General features: G+C 36.2%; 1 protein-coding gene across 1 annotated transcript in view; it reads left to right on the top strand.

The window, feature by feature from the left end:
- Positions 1-24307, top strand: part of CCDC102B (coiled-coil domain containing 102B) — a 172057-nt gene that overhangs the window by 22834 nt on the left and 124916 nt on the right. Inside the window, exon 4 of the mRNA XM_009889055.1 lies at positions 14794-15003. Within this exon, the coding sequence (XP_009887357.1) occupies positions 14794-15003 (210 nt within the window). The remainder of the gene's footprint in view (positions 1-14793; positions 15004-24307) is intronic.

Genomic DNA, 24307 nt, shown 5'->3' with positions numbered 1-24307 from the left:
ATTTAGTTTTTATTATTTGTATTATTATCAACAATTAAACTTGCATATAGAAGACGCATTAGTTGTCATAATAATCAAGTGTACTTTTTATATATATATGTGACCAAGGAATCAGTTTTGTCTTGGCTTCTCTCAGCTGAAACACACTTTACTGACAAGAAAAATGACAGGTGTTTATGCGGACTGGCAATGTACGAAGTTTGCATCGTAAACTACAGATTTCTGACTTCTGTTCTGAAAGATAATAAAGTACTTTTCATGTGCATTAGTAACTTAGTTGATCAGGACATGTCGACATGTTTGATATATTGCCTGGTTATAAGAATGAATACATATTATGTATTTGTTCTCTTTAACCTATGGGTGAAAGCCTCTCCATAGGCAAGACAGCTTACCATTTGGCTTATATCGCAATAAAACTGTTTTCTTATGTAAGAAGGCTTCATTCTTCAATATTCTTGTCTGGAAAAAATCTTTAATGTTATGTAGCTATTAGAACCTGTGCAATCATCTTTTTTCCCCTGGATACATTCACTAAAATAAAGGACATGACATGTGTGATTTTTCCACATAGTGTGAGTGTGAATATTAATTTCAGTATTTCAAGAATATATGTCTTATATCAGATTACTTTTTTATATGTATATATGAGAAAGCAAACAAAACAAAATTATCAAATGGGAACCTTTGTTCTTTGGTGTTCTTTTTTAAGTTTTGTTTTAATTTAGTTTATGATTGATATCTCCTTTTAATACCACTTGTATTTTTCTTCTGAAAAGCTAATTTTCATATTAGTTTAGGGGTAAGTACACAGGTATTTTGTATAAATTCTTTGTTAGTCTGTACATGCTGATTATATACACTATTGAATTGGCAGCAGCACTTCATAGAGTTTATTTATTTCAGAAAAAATGTATGTTATATTTGCATTTGAAAAATGCCTTCTGTTGATAACACACTGTTTTGGTATATTGCCTGAAAATAAGAATGAATATAGTGGCTGGCTGTATTAATCACCAGCTATTAGAGAAAAACTAAAGAGATACAATCAGAAAAACAAGGACCCTGAATCCTTGTGGCAGAATTTATTTGTTCGTTTGTTTGTTTATTTCTAAAAATGAGTAATATAATTTAGGATGCTATCTTTCAGATTCTTATAAGTAGGCCTGTAGAATTAAGAACCACAGCTTTATGGGGCTACTGTGTCTTGAAGATATTGTAGGAGCTTTTCAGTGGATCTAGTTTTGTTAAGTCTTGTGGGGTTTAGCTGCAAAATGAAATATATTTGTAGCAAGCCTCTTTGTAATTATTTAAACACTGTAGTGTATTGCCTATGTAAGATGTATTTTCAGTTTCTAAAAGCAAGCCTGTCAGTCAAGCTGGTTACAACCAAGTTTTGGGCACTGCAAATGTTGTTATTGTAGACTTTTTTTCAGCCTGAAGATAGCACAAGTGCAGACTTCTTTCTCCTGTAGGTGTAACTAACACCCATTTTTTTGTCTTTTCGTTTCAGTTGGTGCACCTAATTTCAGAATGAAACTGAATACTTCTCTTCAGTTTTAAATCCTAACTCTAATTATCAGCTAGGACATAGTTTACCTGACACATTTACTGTTCTTCTCCATCAACAGTAAAATCTGTTTTGGGGGCCACTGGGGATACAGGGGTTTTTATTTATGTAATGTTATACTAAATCAGGGAGAATCTGAGATAATAGGGCTCTAAGGGTGATCATGTAATGACATGGACCTGTTGGACCAAGTCCAGAGGAGGGCCACAAAGGGCTTGGAGTACCTCTCCTATGAGGACAGGCTGACAGAGTTGTTTGATCAGCCTGGAGAAGAGCAGGCTCTGGGGAGACCTTAGAGCAGTCTTTCAGTACCTAAAAGGAGCCTACAGGAAAGATGGGGAGGGACTCTTTATCAGGGAGTATAGCGATAGGATAAGGGATAATGGGTTTAAAATGAAAGAGGGTAGATTTAGATTAGATATTTGGAAGAAATTCTTTACCCTGAAGGTGGTGAGACACTGGAACAGGTTGCCCAGGGAAGTTGTGGAGGCCCCAGCCCTGAAAGTGTTCAAGGCCAGGTTGGATGGGGCTTTGAGCAACCTGGTCTAATGGAAGGGGTCCCTGTCCATGGCAGGGGTTTGGAACTAGATGATTACTAAGGTCCCTTCCAACTCTAACCATTCTTTGATTCTATGATTGCATGTAATTATGTAAATATGAAAATAGACACTATTTGGGAGAAGAGACAGCTAAAATAGTGCAAGATATATCAGAAAAAATAATCATATTCTTATATATTTTTAAATATTTATTCAAATATTCATGCTTTTCTGACAAGCCTATGAGAATGTCTGCTTGACAGAATTGTCCTTACATCTTATGGATATCAGAGATTTTATTTATAGCATGTGTTTGTATATCTTTATTCTAACAGTCCTTTCTAGTTCTAACTGGTTTACTAGATATTTTTTGCAATAGCTCATTATTCATGTGTGAAAATGTGAAATAAATAAGCAGCACTGTACAACTTGATAGACATTGACAGTTTGGATATTTCTCTAGCGTCAATCTTTTTTTGACTTGTGATTACAGTGAAGAAGGCTATCATACAGCAAGAAGCTTTCAGTATTTATTTAATCATCTTCCTTATTTTTTCCACCTGAAAAATGTAAATATATCTTTTGTTTAAAATAAGATAAAACATAGAAACACTTCATAATTTTAGGGTAAAAATGAGTGCATGATGTGTTAGTATTCTCTTTACTGATCTCAACAGTTTAGATAGGTAAAAGTAGTTACTCCAAAGTTTTTTAATTATTTTCAGATAATTGGTGAAAGTAGAATTTTGGACAGGCAGTATGGATAATCCTATCTGGTACTCATTGACAGAAAAACTTTTTTCCTTGAATGCACAGTAGATTCTCCTGAAGAGCAGCTGGTTGATGTTAAACAATTCTTCATGTGAATTCATTGTTCTAAGTGGGGCTCCGTCAGACACATTGCAATCCGTGCAGATGCTACATTTGAGACATGAATGCAGCAAACAACGTCTGAAATCTCAGGACTACTGTGTCCTGATATGCATGTTAATGTGGACTGCTAAAGCTGATTAAGGATTTTTTAAGATGGACACCATTCCTTGTTGTTCAGTGAAGATGTTAATGTTTATTTAGTTTAATGTAATACATAGTCCATATCAACTTGAACTTAAAAGAAACTGATAAAAGCAGTGCCAGAATCAACAGGAAAAGAAAGATCTGTGAGATCAAGGGTAATTTTCCCCACCTCACTCTCAACATTTTCCTTTTCTTGAACTTATTTATGCCTCTCTGCATATATTATTCATGATTGTTGCAAATTTTCAGCCTTTAAGATTTTTACGCATCTATGGACAACTTATATTCCTGCATAAAATCACTTGTGGTAACTTACTCATAGACACAAAAGAGTTGTCTCTGCATGCAGATTGGGAAGAGGAAAACAAATGACAGGAAATCAGCAACTTTACTTTTAATGTCATTGTAGTGCAATGATATCAGCTTGCACCAGACTTAAACATTTGAGAAGTACCAGAAGGAAGAAATATTTGATTACTAAACATGCTGGTGCTCAGATACATGCATTGTTGTGAATATAAGCATTCATTAAAAAGTTCAATTTGTTGCAAGCCTTGGCGTCTCAAGATATTGTCAGGCACAATAACATTTATCATGCTTGCAGTGTAGTTTCTGATGGACTAAATGGTGTTCTTGGCAGACCTGCTCACAATAAGAAAAAAAGCAGAGTAAATTTATTTTTTCCTATATTGAATATTGAAGTACTTGTCAAATAAAAAGGTATCTAACATTTGTCTTCCCTTTCTCTGTGGAAGGAGTGCTGTGGATTCTGGTAGTCTTTGATTACTTCCTTTAGATGAAAAAGGAAAAAAATTCTAGAAACAGTCACATACACTGTAAATAATCATTGCAAAACTGCCTAGTGTCACACACAGTGAGTAATAGTTTTGCTTGCCAGCAAATGTCACACCTGTGCACAGCACAGCAGTGCTTGGAAGCAGGCAAGCTGATGGGTTTCCTTGCAGACCTAGGAGCTTTTGCAATTGTTGCCAAGCTCTTACAGACCTCTAGCAGTAGAAATCTCAAAACAAAATAAAATTTTAAAAAAACCTCTACCATCAAACCCCAAAACAAAATAAAGGTTATATTGCAGGTAATGAAGATTCTTGAGAGTATTTCCCGTCCACTTGGACATGGGCATCTTGCTTACATGAAGTCTGTCTTCCTCTTACACCTTTCCAAAAGAGAAGTATGCAGCGGGATGGAATCATTGTCATCTAAGAAGTTGTGTAGACACTTCTGACCTAAAACCAAAAGGGGTATCAGAGAATCAGATACAGCAATCTAACTGATCTCTTCTGCTTGTGTATAACATCTCTTTGAAGACACTTCTGCCTGTATCAGGTTTTTCCTGATCTTCCAGTATGGATATCTTTTTCTCCCAGTTATGCTGAGAGACTTTAACAGTTTGATACCATTCCTTTTAGAACATTGAAAAAAGAGCTTCAGACCTAGTATTATAACTATGTTACAAACTGTAATGATGTTTCATAATGTACTCTTAATGAAGAAATGCGACACTTCCACTTGATGATAGAATTCTCCAGCAGAGCTTGTTTTTTAATTAATTTGATCCAATCTACCTAGGTGCCATATTTAAGGAAAATGAACTTTTGCCATTCCTTCTAGTAGCTGCAACAAATTCAATACTTTAGAAGGTGATGATATCTCGTAAATAAACAAACCTACCACTGTGAAATGGCAGATTCTCTGTCCTCGCACTTCTTGTCAATGTGCAATAAATTGGAAGATGGTTGGTAAAACTGCACAAGTGTTGAATTCTTGGCCTCTGGCTTTGAAAAGGTCATTGGATATGACTTTTTTGGAAGACAGTATTCCTGAGTTACAGAAAAGGAACATTTTCTTCAGAAACAAAGAACTTTCTTGTGCTGAGTTTTGTAAGTAACTGCAGGGAAAAGATCTGTAAGAGTTAAATTCACTAATATCTTTATGAAGCTTTATAGTTATTTCAATAAGTTTGCTTTTTTAGGAGGGGCACATGATCTTTAATTCATAATCAGCCTGTGGCTTATTAAATTTTCTATTCAATGTGACTCTTGCTTTACTTTATTAGAATCATTTGTAGCATAATAGTAGTGGAAATTACCTCTGTGTACAATATAGTCAGGATATAAAGAATCTTGAAAATGTGTACTCATTCATCCTGCTTTAAAACCTGAAAAAGCCCCATGCAGCACAAAAAAGCATATTGATTTTAAATTTTCATTTTTAAACTGTGCAAGCTGAAATGGGTGTTTTACAGGTATTTGAGTGAGGCTGTCAGAGGTTTCTTTTTATTAGTTTAAACAAGAATTCTTGCCTCTCTGGATCACAAGACTGTAGGTCATATTTGACTTGCCTGTAGGTTATTAGTATGAAGACAGATAGCATTAGAATTTAATGTTTTGATGTGGTTGAGTAAGGTTCAGATTGTAAATAAATAAATGAAATTCTTCTATTTTCGGTCAATTCTGATGTGGAAAAGGCCTTGAATGTAAAGTGAAGTATCTTGTATGGACAACTTTTATTTCAGATGTTTGGAGAATCTTTCTCAGAAAATGCTGTTTTTAAAAAGTGCCAGTTTTGTAAAAAAACCCACCTTTTGCAGAGAGAATTTCTAGCATTGAAATTGGCATTTTTTTATTTCTGATATCAATGTCAGCCATATTAGTTTCTGATATCATTGTCAGTCAGATCAAATCAAAACCACAGCTTTTAGCCATAATGCTTAACCTCCTTTGCTCCTGAGTGGTGTGTGGAAAATTTTCTGTTTTCCATCTGAAATCATATTGACTGTTACGTCTCTTCGTCATCCTTCTTTTTGCTGTCATTACTCCCATTAAAAATGGGTAGGCAGCGTAATTGTTTTCCTCCATCCTACTCCATCTTCCCTTGACTAAAGGGAAGAAGAAAAATAGTGTTTCAAATAAAACTTTTTGAGCTTCAGCCACTGTTATGTTGCCTTAAACTGAACTAGAGCATTAAGATTTTTCCACTAATGAACTGTACCAGGAGGAGTTCCTTTTTCTGTGTCTGTTTTTCTTAGGGCTCTGTCTTTTGTGTTAGTCATAAAATGGTGTAGGTTAGTTCTAAGATGTAATTATCCAGTTTCAAAAGGTCAGTACACCGTACTTCATTTTCATCATTCACCTGAGCAATTATCCACTTCACTGACAGCACCTTAACCTCACTCAATGCTTCCACCATTATTCTGGTCCTCCTATTGAAAAGTAAAATTCATTTCAAGTTTATGGGGACATTTTCTGGAGAGAAAATATACACATTTGAAGGGAAAATGAAACATCCTGAATTTTTTTTCACATGTTGCAAATTATTTCTTATGTTTTCAATTCCTTTATAAATCAGAATCTGTAGTTCCACCCCAGAACATCTGAAATACTTATTCTCAGTACACATATGACAATGTGTATTTTGCATGGAAAAAAAACCCTGAAATTCTTTTCACTCTAGATATGAGATAGGTATCACTGCTACTCAATCAACTGACATCTTTTAATTGAAGTTTCAATAATAAATTTCAAAATGAAAAATAAGTGTTACTGTTCCTGTGAAATGTTTTTGTACGGAAAGTGAAAGGAGATAGTAGACTTTAAAGAAGCCACAGATAAATTTAAAGGATGTATTTTTTTCATGTAATCAAAGGATGAAAAAAAATTGTAAAATGCCAGGTTCCCTTTAAAAAACCACAGGAACATGTCTATGTGTATATACATATACACACATTTATGTATTTTATATACACATATCATACATGTATGTATTTTATATACACATATATACCTACAAAAATGTCATTAGGTCAGTTCAAAACAGCTAACACTTTTTGAATTATTGCCTTGTGTTGCCTTTTGGCTCAAATTCCTAACTGGGAAAAGTTCCTCTAGCTGCTTTCCTCATCTTGCTCTATTAGGTGTCATAACACTTGTTTTCTCTGGCTGCATACTGGAAGGGAAAGCAGGTCTGCACAAGTGACTTGCATGATAGATGGGGTGATTTTGAGTCTTTTGAAACTGTGTGGCACAGAGTAGGTCAAAAGATCCTGGGGTGCATTGAAGCTCTGTGAGGAGGAATAGTTGTGCAGTTATGAAACAGTCTACAGAGCCCATCAGCATACATAATTACTCTTCTTTCTTTCTTTCTTTTTTATTTTTAAGTGAAAAAGTTACTTTCTCTAAAGGCAGAGAGTTCATAATTGGAAAATAGGTTGGTGAGTTTTTCAATTGAAAAACAAACACCATTACAATTCTTGTTTCTAGAGGTAAAGAGATCCCTGAAGTTTTGGGGTTTTTTTGGTTAGTTTCTTTTCTTTTGTTTTGCTTTGCTTTGTTTTAATGAGAGGAATACATTCTCAAAAATCTGAGTTAACACCTAGCATTGCCTTTAGTGATTGCATTTAATCTTTTCCAGAAGATAAAGCACCAAGTTACAAAAAGACCCTTACAACATCTCAAAGAAACCTGAGCAGACTTGGATGCATTCTGAAAGAACATAACCCTGCAAGATTTTTTTGCACAAAATTACATTAAAAAGATCATGAAGTACTTAATTTTGCTTGGTCTTCCTAACTTAATTCCATACTTGAGTCTTAGCTTTGCTTTAGCCTCCCTTCTCATTTTGGAAGAATTACATGAATGATAGAGAAGCAACTTTCCAAAGAGTTTACGTTTATAAGTTTTATATGAATGTACTTTCATTTCTTATGTAAAAATACAATTCTTAGAATAATTTCAGTTGAAAAACAGTAGCGTGATTCTGTTGCAGATGGAGTGAAGCACTTCACTCGTAGAGAGAATCAGCTTTCTGAACTCCTTCTCAGAGAGGAGTCTAGGTGTGGCTGGATGCAGTCCTAGTCCCAGACTTGGTCAACAGCTTATGTCTAAAGGATTATATATGCGCAATCATTCCTTTATATTACTCAGGTAAGATTTCAAAGTTTAGCATGTTATTAGTAATTACTAGGGATCTGTTGCATCAAGGAATCTCTGAATCCTGAGAAGTAACCTTGAGCAGCATCCCTACTCAAGGGGAAATCCTAGTGTGCTGCCCGCAGCCATGCAGGAGAGCTCAAAGGGCTCTTGGGCTGTTCACTGTTTATGGGGGTAAGATGATTGACGTATAGCCATATTTGCATATTGACCAGAGTACCAGTATTGCTCAAGTTATCCCTTGGCTATTGTGTTGTTATCTGTCTCCCCAAAACCACACTGAGCCAGGCGCAGCCATCACGACTACATGCACCCACTATGGCCACCACAGCACTTGGGCAGGATTATGGGAGATAAAGGTCAGGTTGGTGCCAGGGGGGTAGCACACCGTCACAGATTCTTGAATGGGAGATTACTGCTGTGAATATTTGTATTTCACCTTCGAAGTGAGATGAACAGCAAGAGAATATAGCATTGTAATTTCTAATTCACTTTAAAAAAATATATTCATAATTAACCAAACTTTCTTTTTCTATGAATTCAAATGCATCACTAAAAGCTGTAATAATACTGTACATTCACAGGTTTTCTGAGGCCTTTGTAGTGAACATGCTGTTGCTTTTATCATCAAAAACCATTAGGCCATTAATATGTTTTAGTTTCTAATTAAATTAAGAGTGTGAAGGTAATTCAAGGAAAAAGTAGCTGAACTTGCACAGGAAATATTTCTTACACCAAACACATGCAGTACGCTTACTGCTTAAAGTGTTAAGAGTTTCTTAAGTTGTTTTGGAAATATGATTGAGTAACAATTAATAAGTAAAATGGGATTCATGTATGTCATTGGAAAATATTGTCAACAGGAAACATTTTTCCTTTGTTTGAATTACTGTTCTGCAAATATCAACATGTGTCTTTACACATGCTCGTTATTCTGCATGCCAGAAGTAAACTGCATAAAGATTGTAATGACTTGATTTGATTATGTATTAATATAAAATATAGATATTCAGAAAAGGTAATGTAAAATAATATTATTTAAGTCTCATTTAAAATAAATGTGTGCATCCTTCTTTACTTCAGGAAGGTTAATTAGCAAAGATGTTACCAAAAATAATTGGTCAGTAATTTTCAGTTATTTTCATACTCTAAACAAACAAAAAATTCTCATTCATGGCCTTTTTAATAGCAAAATTTCAGTTTTCCACTAGATGAGTTAAAATATATAATTTCAGGTATAATTCATTTTATTTGATTCAAGATGAATCAACTTACAGTTGAAAAGTTCATCTAGAAAGATGAGACTAGTCAGTTCAGGCATACCTGTGTTCCTCATAAAAAAATAGGGGTATCAAAGCTGTTTTCTGCGATCTATATTACATTCATATGAATCTCTCCTGTCTGTTTTAAATGCAAATATGCAAATATTTGCAACATAGCTCCATCAATGATGGGGTCTGAAATATTCAGATTAAAAGCAGCCCTGAGGCCTCTGCTGAGTCTTCCAGCTCTTTCACAGCTCCCATCAGCTAGCTGGACTTGAGTGCTGCCAGCTGAACTGGAGCTGGAAGGGCCCTGACAAGGGTTTTGGGGTGTGAGTGCAATTGGGAATGCATTGCACAGGTGTGGGAGACAAATTCTGTCTGCTCAAGAGAAGATCGATCTTTTTAGCTTTAAGTGACAAAATTACACATGATGACTTTGTGAAGCTGACGTTCTGACGTGAAATCTGAAAGTTGGGATCTGACACCTCACTTTTTTTGCATGTTCTTTACCAAAGAGGAAAAAGAGAGCAAATGGTTCCTATGAGATCATTATATGAAAAGTGTTATTTTGAATAAGCGTGAGGTACAGTTTGGGGGAACTCTAATGAACAACAACCCAACACGATTACCAACGCTCTGAAAATTAGTATTTCAGAAAATATGAGCTCTAGTACTTTGCTGGACAACAATTTATAATAAAATCAATTATACAAAAAAATGTCTAATATATATGGTATATTAAATATTTACATTTATTATTATTGGAGCTTGTAGACATCTTGGGTGCAACAAATTGAAATTTTAAAGACACAGAGATAAGTAAATTTATCTTTGACATCAGATCTTGGTTTGGTAGTCATCTTCTGCTAATTGCCTGACTGAAATTCAACCTTAGATGGATTTGTGATTTCTCTTTCCTTGAAGTCTGCCAAAAATGAATTGGTATTGATTAGCGTCGTCACTGTGAAAAGGTGAACTTTCAGGGTTAGACTCTGAGTCGTGTCTTTTGCCAGATGCTTTGCAAGAAAATTCTTGTATTCCAGATCTTTCATAGGTACTTGTAAGCCACTACGCCTGCATATTTATTTAGAAAAAAAATATGGAGTTTGTGACTGTAGTCCAGTACATGGTATTTGAACAACTATAAATATGCACAACTTGGTGGGAGGGGGCAGAGAAAAAAGATTTGGTGCTAAATAGAGGTATGTGATCCCTTATTTTCCAGTTCTTGTACAGAAATTCAGTGGATAGAGTTTAAAGACTTCATTAGGAACCTGGGAGCATCTGACATTGTCTTATTCATTGGAGTTAACATCTTGTACACTATCATCAGTGGGTAGACCATGCCAAAAAAAAGATAAAACCACCCAAAAAACAAAGGTACAAAATTATTCTGCCCTGATTCCCTGTTTAATCTCAGAGCAGATATTTATCACATTCTAAGGAATTTAGCTTGGTAAATAACCTCTAAAGACTGTGAGGTAACATGAATATAAAATACACAGGCCTTTCACTCTGTTGCATTATACCCAGATGGACTACCCCCCAAAACTAGTAGTTTTGTGGCTGTCTAGAGTTTTTTCATACAAGAACAAGTACATAATATAAAGACAACTGCTGACTAATCTAATTGTTTAAAAAGTTAAAATTAATTCCCAGTTATAGAATCATAGAATCATAGAATGGTTAGAGTTGGAAGGGACCATAAACATCACCTGGTTCAAAACCCCCTGCCGTAGGCAGGGACACCTCCTGCTCTACCAGGTTGCTCAAAGCCCCATCCAGTCTGGCCTTGGACATGTCCAGGGATAGGGCTTCCACAACTTCTCCGGGGAACCTGTTCCAGTGTCTCACCACGCTCATAGTGAAAAATTTCTTACTGATATCTAATCTAAATCCCCCTCTTCCGGTTTGAAGCCATTCGCCCTTGTCTTATCACTACATGCCCTTGTAAAAACATCCCTCTCTGGCTTTCTTGTAGGCCCCCTTTAGATAGTGGAAGGCTGCTCTCAGGCCTCCCTGGAGCCTTCTCTTCTCCAGGTTGAACAATCCCAACTCTGTCAGCCTATCTTCATAGGAGAGATGCTCCATCCCTCTGATAATTTTTGTGGCCCTCCTGTGGACTCGCTCTGACAGTTCCATGTCCTTCTTATGTTGGAGGCTCCAGAGCTGGACACAGTACACCAGGTGGGGTCTCACCAGAGTGGAGTAGAGGGGCAGAATCACCTTCCTTGACCTGCTGGCCACACATCTTTTGATGCAGCCCAGGATGAGGTTGGCATTCTGGGCTGCGAGTGCAGCAGTTAGTCTGCCAATATGATACAGAGTATGAAAGGAATGTATTCCTTTCTGTCTTACTTGCTAGTTTGCCTAATCTTAGATCAAAGACCCATTTTAGTTTTTAGATCTGTTTCAGAGTTCTCACCAAATAGTACCCTTCAACAGTGTATCATGATTTTAAGACTGGCCAAAGTCTTGAGAATTCTGTTGGAGTGTGTATGGGGAAGGTTGCTTATTAGCTGTTCTTGTTTCTTTGTTAAGGGGAGCAAATAATATATGATGAGAAGGAACACCCAGAGTCTTTTGTTGGTAGAATAAAATGCCTTTAAAAATAATCCATTCAGTTTTTAACTCTTTGACAATTGACTTTTCTAAGTGAAGTAGTTGGTACTCATCCTCTGTATTTAGAATTATAGAATATCTCAAGTTGGAAGGGACCCATAAGGATCATCAAGTCCAACTCCTTGCTCCTCGCATGATTGCCTAAAGGCAAACCATATGACTAAGAGTGTTGTCCAGATGCTCCTTCAGCTCTGATAGGCTTGGTGCCGTCACTGCTTCTCTGGGGAGCCTTTTCCAGTGACTGACCACCCTCTCAGTGAAGAACCTTTTCCTAATGTCCAATCTGAACTTCCCCTGACACAGCTTTGTCCCATTTCCTTATGTCCTGTCATAAGGACACCAGAGAAAGGAGATCAGTACATCCCCCTCCACTGCTCCCGTTAAGGAACTTGTAGACTGCGATGAGGTCACCCCTCAACCTTCTGTTCTCCAAGCTGAACAAACCAAGTGACCTCAGCCACTCCTTGTAAGTCTTGCCCTTGAGACCTCCCACCATCTTTCTCATCCTCCTCTGGACACACTCTCATAGGTTTGATGACCTTATATTGAGGCATCCAAAACTGCACACAGTACTCGAGGTGGGGCTGCACCAGTGCAGTGTACAGTGGGACAATCACCTCCCTCAACTGGCTGGCTATGCTGTGCTTGATGCACCCCAGGAAATGGTTAGCCCTTTAGGCTGCCAGGCCACATTGTTGACTCATATTCAACTTGCAATCAACCCAAAGCCCCAGATCTCTTTCCGTGGGCTGGTCTCCAGCCTCTCATCCCCCAGTCTGTAAGTGTAACCAGGATTATCCCATCCCAGGTGGAGAATCTGGCAGTTGCTCTTGTTAAATTTCATACTATCGGTGATTGTTATATGGTATGTGAATTGGCTTAGAAATGGAATTTAGAGATGGCTCTAATTAAGTTGCTAATGAAATATTTTCTTGTAATGTCTTAGTTCTTTTGTCTTTGTTTTCCTATTTATTCCAAGGATTATACTTCGATCTTTAGATGCAACAGTAGTTCATAAAGTGCCCATACCTAAATAATGTAAGCCTTTGACCATTATGGACCTGATTTTCGAATGGATAAGCTTATGGTCGGGGTCTGATTTATACATGGAAACTGTTTGAAACATCAGCACTGCTGTTTGTCTTTTATTGCTTTCCATCATAAGAAGATGAAGCTTGTGGAGAAAAAAACACCTTGGTTTTTTTTTTTTTTTTTAACCTTCACCCCTTAGTCTTTTTGGGAATCCTCTAGTTTATCATATATAGAATACTAGCTAGAGAAATATCTGCAAAAATATTACCATTGTTAGCAAACAACCACTTGCTGTTTTCCATTGAATATTTTTGTCGTTACTAGAGAGATTTAAAAATTTCTACTTTCCTGTGAAAATCTGAAAGAGCCTTTTTAACTTTATAGAGTTTCTAATTGTTTTTATTTACTCAGAAATAAGGTGGGAACAGACAATATTATTATTTGATTTAGCTAGATAATCACTTTGTCATAATTCACAGGGTTTGAGTTATGTTTCTCTGATGCTGTAACATCTCATTCTCTTTGATTCATTTTCAGTAGCTTTTCATTATTTGGCAGAAATTGATTTTAATATAAAAGTAATGAAAAACTGAAAAAGTACACCTATCTATCTGTTTCTAAAGCCTTGTTGGCACAGACAGCCTGTTTCTCAAATGAAGAAGTGCCTCGCACTGTTGTCAGTCTCTACTTTTATCAAATAATCAATTTTAGTTCTCACAGAACTGAAAATTATAAAGTTCTTAAAATTTTTACTTTTATGTGTTAGCATTTCTCTTCTTTTTCCCCATCTCAATTGAAAGAACTAGAATCTTTCATTTTCACAGTCTTTAATCTACCTTAATCTCTTTCAATCTTCTCATAAGTAGCAGATGATAAAAACTTGTTAATAGTAAGTACTTGTCAGTAATAATCTCCTGATAAATATGTTAGTACCTGTGCTATAAAAATCAATTCATTTTACCAATTTTTCTTTTGAAATCTGAGGAACATTTCATACAGTCTTGACAAAACCTCTGTCTAGTTGTCTCCAAGGAGTAAGTAAAATCAGTTGTTAGATAATTATTTTATATGACTTAGTAACATGATATTTTGTTGATGTATTTAATTCCTCCTGTATGTGGATTAAATAAATGAATTCAGAAAGCTTAGTTATCTTAAATTTAGGTTACAGCATTGGCCGTAAAAGATAATATTTTCCTCAAACTATTAATTGTGACCTCAAGAAACAGAGGCTGTGAAAACTTAAAAATACTTCCTCTGGTTATTGGGATAGCAGTTTCTAGTATTTAAGGCATACTTTCAAACTTCTTCAGTTTAACCAATATTCATTATAGTCCTTCCAAGGTGTAAACGCACTATAAGTAGAAACACGCTGATTTTTCATTTTTGGAGGAATAAAAAGCGAACTTTGAGAATGTCAGACCAAAATCAATCTCATTATTGTTTAAAATAAATTCTTCTGATTTTTTTTTTTTTTTTTAATACTGTTGTTCCATAAATAGGAGGGAAAGAAATAAGATTTGGTTAATAGTTACTGCAGTAAAATATTACCTACACTTTACTTTTGTAGAGGTACAACTAATGAAAAATTGACTCTCTTGGTTCTTTTCTTTTCAAATTCAAGTACTTAACTTTATGAAACACGGAAAACTTGTGTCTTTGACTGATTTCTAAGATGCCCACCTTACTCTGAGATGAGGCTATTAGCTTTACCCAGTAAAGAACAGGTTTTTTTAATCATATTATCCCTCTTTCTTTTTCTCTATTTTGGTAATTCTTCCTCCCACCTCAACCCTTCCCAGCTGGAAAAACTGCAGTTTGAAAATACCTCTGAATGGCGAAAGACAGAGACACTTGAAGCAGAAAAGCAAAGTCTGGAAGAAGAGAACAGAAAGCTGGAGTTGCAGGTAAAAAAAATTTGGGGACGTCTGGAGATGAAAAATAAAGCAACACTAACTAAATTGCATTGTGATCATCAAAATGCACAAAGTAAGCTGCTGCTTAAAAATAAGGTATGTGCACTACTTAGTTTGATTACTTGGGGAACATTCCCATAAAGAATTACTATTTCATAATGTCAAAATATTTCCCTAAAGCAAAGGTTGTGCAAGACAGAACAGCTCTCTGTCTGCATCTCAGACCTGGACAATTAGAAATCAGTGACTTTGAATTTCTGTAGGGTACAGTAACAGAAAGAAATATCTTTTAATCTTAAAAAAGGGCAGGGGGAAATGACAAGTCTGACAAGACTAGGGAGCAGAAATGAAGACTTGGAGGAACAGAAGAGATTAAGTAAGCTTTGGTAGCTACAGAGTCCTGATGAAGGTCAAAGCAAAAAAAGCTGTGAGGCAAATCATTTCTCTGTCTTGCTGAATATTGGCTCCCTTCTTAGGGAAGAGAGAACTGAAGGAAGAGCTTTATTTCTTATTTTTTATTCCTCTACAGTCTTGTTCATGTTTAAACCTCATTGTACTGCTGAAAATGATGTGATAAATTATTTAGAGACACTTAGCTGTGCGTATTTCCTTTATTTTATGCATTTCTATGTCAATAATTAAGTAGTAAATGAGAAGGCTCACACTTTCATTGAGACTTGAAAGCTGTGTAAGAGAAAGCAAAAAAAACCAACCAACAACAAAAAAAAAAAAACAAGCAACCCAACCAATCAGTAAATGTATGTACTTGATGTTACAATTTGAGCAGTGAGAAACACTAACATTCCTATTTGGGGTATAGTTACAATAGGTAATTTCTCTTGGGAAAGATTGAGAGAGAGGTTCTGTGCTTGATGTCTGCTTTTAAATTTAATGATATGAATTTTCTGTATTTCTGTGATGGCTCAGGAACAGCAAATTGCAATTCACACATATAGCTTACCTTTCTAAAATATCTTACATAACAAACACCTGGTTTTGATTTTCCTTTACTAGTATTTATTTTATCATGTCATAGATCACATCATATCATGCCATATCAGCATTTTCATGATTTCTTTGTAATGCAAGTAATTTGAGGTTAGAGATGTGGCCAGAAGGATGCTCATCTGCTAAGGCATGTTACTGTATTTAACATTTCTTTTAGTTATATGGCTGTGATGGGTATTTGTTTGTTTGTTTTCTAAAATGTTACTTGCATAGAACATCAGGCATCTGTGATCAACCCTGTTAGTATCAGCTCTGTCTGTTAGTATCCTACTTCTAACTGACACAACTTTACAACTTTTTATTGAAGTCAAAAGGAGGAGATAGAGCTCAATCATCTCTGTTTCCTTATCATAAATGTGAATGTCCCTGCAGTGTTTGACTTTTCATAGCTGATGATTTTAGGATAAGATTGTCTTCAAGACTACTGATTCTAAGTTTAAAGGATAAAATTAAAAATTGTATTTCTGTGTCAGCTGAAACTATGTGACACATCATCTGGTGGATTGGTAACAATTATCATCCAAAGACTAGGGTGGGAACTGATTTGATTGCAGCTGTTTCTACCTCAGATTCACAAGAACTGCAAAACATGGTATCGAAGAACAAGTCAGGCTGGAATGGATATCAGGAGGTCTTCAGTCCAACCTCCTGCTCAAAGCAAGGTCAGTTCTAAGGTCAGACCAGGTTGCTCAAGGCTTTGTTCAGTGGGGTCTCAAAAACCTTCAGGATTGCACAACCTTTCTGGGCAGCGTGTTTGTGATGGATTTGAGGACTGACTCCCACCCAGTCCTCATTCACTCCCCAGTAGTGGGATGGGGGAGAGAATTAGAAGGGCAAAACTGAGAAAAACTTGTGAGTTGAGATAAAGACAGTTTAAAAAGTGAAGCACGGAAAAAAAGGGGGAAAAAAAGAAGCGATTCAAAAGCAATCATACACTACCAGCAGACTGATGCCCAGCCAGTCTCCAAGCAACACCTACTTTGGAAAAAACATCACCCCTCTGTTGTTCAAGGGTCTCCTCCTTCCCAGGTGTAGGACTTTGTCACTGTTGAATTTCACAAGGTACATATTAGCCCCTTCCTTCAGCCTGGTGACAGAACTTCTTGATTGGAGCATGCCATCTACAGGCAAGGATATTGCCCCTGCTTGCCCCAGCCTCAAGGGGAGATAGCATGACCTTGATGGGAGCATCTTCCCTCCAGAGCTGTGAATTGAGGCATCTGCTAAGCCAGGAGTAGTTTCTCCATTTTGGGTTTGGAACTATGCCCTGTGGTGCATCACCACCAAGATGGATCAGTCTAGTAGTCTACAGCAGCGTTTTCAGTCAGGACTCCTTGCCAGTGCCTGCCATAGTATCCTGAACATACTTGTTCACTGTGCCCAGGGCTCCTGGACTCTGCCTACAGGCAGAGAAAACAGTGCCACCAGTAACAGTCTCCTGTGACACCAAACAGCCATTGACAACATGAGTAAAACAAAAGGTCTTAGAGGAAAGGATGACTGAGGTGAACGCTTAATGCCACAATGAACCCTATTCACAGCAGCAAAAAGTTTTTAGGATAGAAGTAACCTTATGAAAAATATTACTCTGGCAATGAGTTCATCTCCAAATCAGTCATGCCATTGGAGACCTGGTCAGCTATAAGTGGAGAAGACAGTGGTTTGTAATTAGCGTATTTTTAACCTTGCTGCTGCCATTAAATGAGAAACAGGAGTTAAGGAAGGAGAGTGGCTTTGTCAAGGATTCCAACATAACTCAGTTTATATCTTAGATGGAACCTATCTATGTAGAGACATGTCTATGTAGAAACATTCAAATGTCATCGTTGCTGTCAACTGTCACTTTCTAATTTCTGAGACTGTCTCTATCTAATTTACTCTAATACTATAAATAACCTTAAAAGAATGGCTTTAACTTCTGATTCAGGAGCCTTTTTTTCTGGGATGGTAGCTTGAGTTCAAATAAAATAACATTTTATATGCAGCGTTAGGAGAGTACAGCAGGATGATTTCTGTAAAATATCAGTAATGGTTAGATGTTTAGGTTAGCAAAGGGGATCATATGAAAGATTGAAACCACAGCTGTCTAAAGATCTGTGTGCATCTTAATCTGAATGATTAGGGCTTTATTTAGAAAGTAGACACAAGGGATATGGGTAACTTGTTATGGAATGAATTTCACAGCAAAACACAGTTGCCTAACAACCTATCTTCTCCAACACTTGTATTTGTGAGATGATTTGGGAGATCCATTGTAGTTGTTTAGAACAATATACAGTGTTAGTAATTGATGTATGGCTGATTCATACTTTCAAAGGGCATAAACAAACAATGGCAACATTTTTTTCTTTAATAACAGTTTTGGTAGTATTAAACATGGTATCAAAATAAAGAAGTGAAAACCTTACATCCTTGTCTAAATGATTTCCTGTTGACGCTTAATTATCTTTCTCTTTAATATGCATACCTCCTCAGAATATAGAATTTGTACGATCTCTTTCCACTTGTGGTAGTAAATCGTGCAGATTGAAACTCTGAACACAAAAGTTAATATTAATTATGTTTTGCACAAAATGTGAGTCCTTCGTATTATTCTTAGCTGGCAGTATGTTAGTTTAAAAAGTTTCCATATGCAGTTTTTGAAAGGTTTATGTCTGTTGTACAAGATGAGCAGAACTGATGAAACAATTGAGATCAGACATTGTTACCATGTGGTGTACTTCTTGGAATGGAGAATACCATTTAAATTAATAGCTGTATTATTTGATAAATAGCATGGCAGCAAATATTAAATGGATCTAACTGGTTCATCTAGGAAGGGATAAAAAGAAAAACACCCAAACCCCTAGTTGATGGTATAGGTCAATACTCAAAACGTGCTATTTATGGAAAGGTATTTTCTATTTCATCTGTGAATATCACCTTGAGACAAAACTATGTTAATTTTCAGGAATAATAACTGTTCTTTAGTATTATCTCTAATTATTATGGTAAATATCTGGTTATTAAATATTTGATTCATTGCATATGTTTTGTAGCGGACTTGTACGGATCTAAGAAAAGAATGCTGAACTAAGGAGCTTGTGGATGCATAAACTAATTATTTTTTTTTTAATGTTTAATTTTCATCTCTAATATGGTATGGTTATAATGTTGTTAAGAAAAAAAATCCATAGATTTTTAAAGATGGAATGATGGACAAAGTATATTTTTAAGATGAAAACATTTTAGCTTAACGTTATTTAGCATGATGGCTTTTAAATCATGAACATCTCAGGTTTGATTTTTCAAAAGAAGGGAGCACTCAATTTTTTATGCAAATAATTTGAAAATTTGATTGTATTGGGTTTACAAGGAAAGGTTTTGGTAGCAGGGATGCTGCAGGCGTGGTCTCTGTGAGAATAGATGAGGAGCTGCCCCGTGCCAAACACAACTGGTTCTAACTGGCTCCAAAAGAAACTCACCGCTGGCCAAAGCTGAGCTCATCAGTGATGCTGGTGAAAACACATTTCAGATACAGTAAAAGCACTGAGCAGCAGTGTGTGATAGGGAGGACTGAGGAAAAAATGTGAGTGAAACAGCTCTGCAGACACCGAGGCCAGAGAAGAAGAAAGGGTGCAGGTGCTCCAGGCACTGGAGCAGAGGTTCCCCTGCAACCCGTGGAGAAGACCATGGTGAAGCAAGTTGTCCCTCTGCAGCCCATGGAGGACTACGGTGGAGCAAATATCCAGACTGCAGCCCGTGGATGATCCCACACCAGAGTAAGTGGACATCCCCTGAAAGAAGGTGCAGACTGTGAAGAGCACATGCAGGACCAGGCTCCTGGCAGGAGTTCCAGCTTGTGGTTGACCCATGCTGGAGCAGTCTGTTCCTGAAAGACTTGCCCGATGGAAAGGATTCATTCTGGACAAATTCTTGAGGAACTGTGGCCTGTGTGAAGGACCCGAGCTGGAGCAGTTCATGGAGGACTGTATCCCATGGGAGGGATCCCCAGCTGCAACAGGGAAACAGTGTGAGGAGGAAGGAGAAGCAGAGAGGAGTTGTTATGGACTGACCCATAACACGCCGTTTCCCATCTGTGCATAGATAGAGGAGGTAGAGGAGTCAGGAGTAAAGGAGCCTGCAAGTGAAGGAGTAAGTTGAGCCTGGGAAGAAGGATGAGAGGGAAGGAAGATGGTTTTATTTTCATCTTTGTTTCTCACCATCTCAGTCTATTTTTAGTCAGCAACAAATTTAATTTTCCTCAAGTCAAGTCTATTTTTCTTGTGAGGGGAATTTATCTCAAGCCATGAACCATCTCATTTTCTCCCCCTCTACTGTAGAGGAGAGGGGGGAGATAGCAGCTGGGTGGGGATCTGGAATCCAGCCAAGGTCATCCCACAACAATGTCAGATGTGTTCCTCACATTTCGTAAGCAACAAAACAATTTTTGTGATAACAATTTCAATGAGATTGGTTTTCTTTGTATTTTTAAAATAGAGGGACAATATCCACTCTCTCCTTTTCCTTAGACAAAAGATGTGAAAGGGGTATTTCTTCCTCCTAATTACAAAATGAGGTATTTGATGATGGTTTTCTCACATGGCAGAAACTAGTTACCCTACTGTAGTTATAAAGTCTTTGTAATTTTGCAGTAGAGTCTGTGTAAAGTCTAATTTTTATGGATACAAAATTTTGATATGGGAATAGTTATAATGTGAATGACATGCTTCCCAACTTCAACTAAAAAACACAGGTAAAGGCTCTGAGACTAAATTGCTGCTCCCTAAATCTATTTTTTTTAGTTGAATAAGAAATCAAGGTTCAACCATTACTTTTTTAAGATCCTGAAAAAATCAAATCAACAAAAATTTCAACACAGAAGTTCTTTGTTTCTGTATATATCTAAGGAAGAAGTTATAACAGACTTGTACTTGCTTCCAGATTTATTATCAAGATAGGATCTTTTTCGTCCTTTCTTAATAGATTAATCACCTGTTTCAACTGTAATCTGTCCTGGTATGCTATTGTATGACAAAGATTTCAAGGTGATTGAAGTATCAGGTGTATTAACTGAAGAGAAAAAACACTGTAAATTCATGGAAATAATGGCTACATACTTGATTCCCAAGAAAGAGAACTGCAAATATCATATTTTTTTAAACTTGCAGCATCATAAAGTTCTGTTTCTTCATGATTCAGGGAAAAATATTGCCAGCTATTTTTCATCTTTAGTTAGGAACAGTCTGTTTTTTAAAAATCGCTGTATATATCAGACCTCTTCTAGTTTCTGTGTCTTTTAATGGATTACCACTAGTTACATGTAAATCCTTTGGATGAGAAGCTGTTGGATCAGATCACATCTGAGTAACACATATTTTATACAGTATGTGAAACACATCTTTTTTTTATGAAAGTACAATCTCAGTTACAGTTTTGGCAGCCTTTCAAATGCTTTTCTCTTTTTCTAATAAAAATAATATAAAATATTCAATACAGGGAGCTAAAAAGATTGTTCATACCTCATTTATTCTTCCCAGAAATATTTGGATCATTTTAAATTTTATTCATTTTTATTTGTTCCAGCTATTTACTATTTATTTGAATGTAGGTATACTGGGTCTGACTGGAATGGAGTTAACTTTCTTCACAACAGCCCATACAGTGATGTGCTCTGTACTTGTGGCTAGAATGAGGTTGGTAATGAATGAATGGTTTGGCTGTTGCATTAACATACCTTAACATTGTGGTTCAAAGGAGTAACGTGGCTTTAAGGCAGATCCCCTCATCATCCCCCATTGAATTGGTATTGCTTTAGCTCAGAGTGATTTTGTGCACACTTAATTCCTTCTGAAGGAAACTATGTGGGAAGCTCTGCTTCAGATATTCATGATCCTTGCTCCAAGCCCTCAGGGAGTGGCCAGGGCTGGACCACTGACAGTTTTTGGTATGGCCTCATACAGCAGGTGGATTAAGGGCTATAGGAGCAGGCAGCACCTAGGCTGTTGTGTTTGTGCATCAGCCTCAGCACCTGCTGCTGTAGTCTACTTACCGACTTGTGCTGTGCTGACTTACTGGTGCGAATATAGCCAAATAGAAAAGAAGATGCCAATTGCTTCCTTGACAACAGTGATCACAGTAGACAGTGATCTGTCTACCTGCTATCTGAATGCAAGTGATCTGCCAGTGGTGTTTTGAGGAAGCACCACAGTACAGAAGAGGAATTTTTATAATTTGTCCACATGATGTGAGAGAGGTTTGAATAGTAAGGGCTTATACTAATTGCCATGTGTTTAATTCCTGGGTTTGAGTGACAGATCTCTTGGATTGAGTTTTTTTAATATATTTTTTACTCTTCGTCACAACAAAACTCAAGAGAAGACATAATTTTGGTATTATTGTTAAACACTTTGATACTTCACTGAACACTGATCATCCAATGGAGAATTATCTTTGTTTCAATGCAAACCTCTGGGGCTGGTTATTGTGGTGGTAAAGCAGTACTGGCTGCACAATTTTCTCCCTTAGATTTTTAAAATGTAATTTATTTTTTTTTTTTCAAAATTACCACTGGAGATACCCTTGGTTTTATAAGATTTTTTTTTTCTAATTACTTTTCTGGTGAAATGCTCATGTTAATTCCTTAGAAAACCCATTAAAGTGTAGGGCTAAAACTAAATACAAAGAGAATTTTACAGATGTGCTCTTTTCCTCTAGCAAATTATGCTGATGTTTAATAATAGCAAGGAAAAAAATTACTGGATTACAAACTGTCATAGATCAACACTCAGCACTCTGTACTGTCCTCAGCAAATTGTTTCCAGTTTCAAAAATATTTAATTCCTCCTGACAAAAAGAAGCTGAAGGTCAAAGACCAGATTTAAAAATGAATATGTCATTTGCTTGTGACTAGTGGCATAATTTTAAGTGTATTAGTATGCTTCAAAGTTTTCATTTAAGTTTAATATTTTATCTTCTATTTTCTAGCTTCTTGAACAGGCCTGTAAATTGCAGTGATAAAATTTTCAAAGACTGTATAACAATTCTTAATTACACATTTTATAGCAATAAAAACCAAAAAAAACTATAGGGTTTGCTGATGCATATGTATAATCAGGTATTCTATATTGTATTTTTTATTAATTAGGACAAGATTTTAATTCACTTAGGGGTACATATTTGTTATTGTTCTGTAGCTTTCATAAAACAGATTTAACAGCATGAATATCTTAATATGATAGTTTACTAAGAGATATATTCTAATCATAAAATAATAGAAGGTCTAATTGGAGGAGATCTCTTCAGTCATTAAACCTCAACCTCAGTGATGAGACCAAAGTGATGAAACGTGTAATTTTTCATGAAAGTATTACCTACAACAGTTAGAATATTTCCTTCTTTTTACACTGGATTTTTTCACTGTTGTCTTCTGTTTAAAAGTCACTGCAGGGTATTCATGGCAAACTGAGTATCTTGAAGTGCATATGGCAGATTAACACCTATTTGACTATCATGTTTGCAATTATAGATGTTTACAAAGTACAATGTCTCCACTCAGGCTTTTCACTAAGTGGTAAATTACATATTTATAACAATCAGAAAGTTTTTACAGTTCAGTAACAGTTTTATTTAATCTTTACTTTCTTATGAAATTTATGAAGCCAGTATTGTTTTCTTTTTTCCCCTTCTTCCTTTTTCTGTACATAGCTTTTTCCAGGGTTAGAAACCTGAAATTAAAAATTAAGAGAAAAAAGAAGAAAATGTTAACTTCTTAACTTCATTGCACCACCTCTGTCCCTCCTTTTCCAGCCAGTTGGGGAAGCTTGCTTTTAAATGACAGTTACCTTTTTTATTTTGGCAGAGTAGCATGAGAGTACTTGCATGCCATCACAACACGAGTTCATCTAGCCCTGTATTCCAATTCTGATATCAACCATTACTAAGAGCAGCACAAGAATACTTCCCCAGAGCACTGTCATGGCTTCTTCACAATTCATGTCTTAGAAAGTTCCAGAATGACAGTGGTGTTTTTCAACTCTAATACCTCTTTATGAACATTTCTTCTGTGATTTTTTCCAACTATTTGTTAAACACATGTAAACATTTAACATTCACTATGGCCTATCATGAAAAAATTATAAATTTAGCTGTACATCAGGTGAAGCATTTATGTTGTTTGCTTAAATCTACGTCTACAATTTCATGATATTGAAATAGAAATGAATTCAGTTCCCTCTTGCTTCACTCCATCCAGCCCAGAATCCCATAAGCCAATTCAGTTCGTTTTTTTCTCCTCCTACTCAAGTATCACATACCAGCAATTCCTTACCGTCAATCATTTAATATTATTCCTCCAACTTTCAAATTCCAAACTATATGGTGTGTTGGGCAGGGGGGACACAATAGTAAACAG

This window comes from Charadrius vociferus, unplaced genomic scaffold (assembly GCF_000708025.1).
Source record: "Charadrius vociferus isolate BGI_N301 unplaced genomic scaffold, ASM70802v2 scaffold65, whole genome shotgun sequence".
Taxonomy (NCBI): domain Eukaryota; kingdom Metazoa; phylum Chordata; class Aves; order Charadriiformes; family Charadriidae; genus Charadrius; species Charadrius vociferus.
Note: the sequence above shows the minus strand (reverse complement) of the source record. Positions and strands in the feature narration are given on the sequence as shown.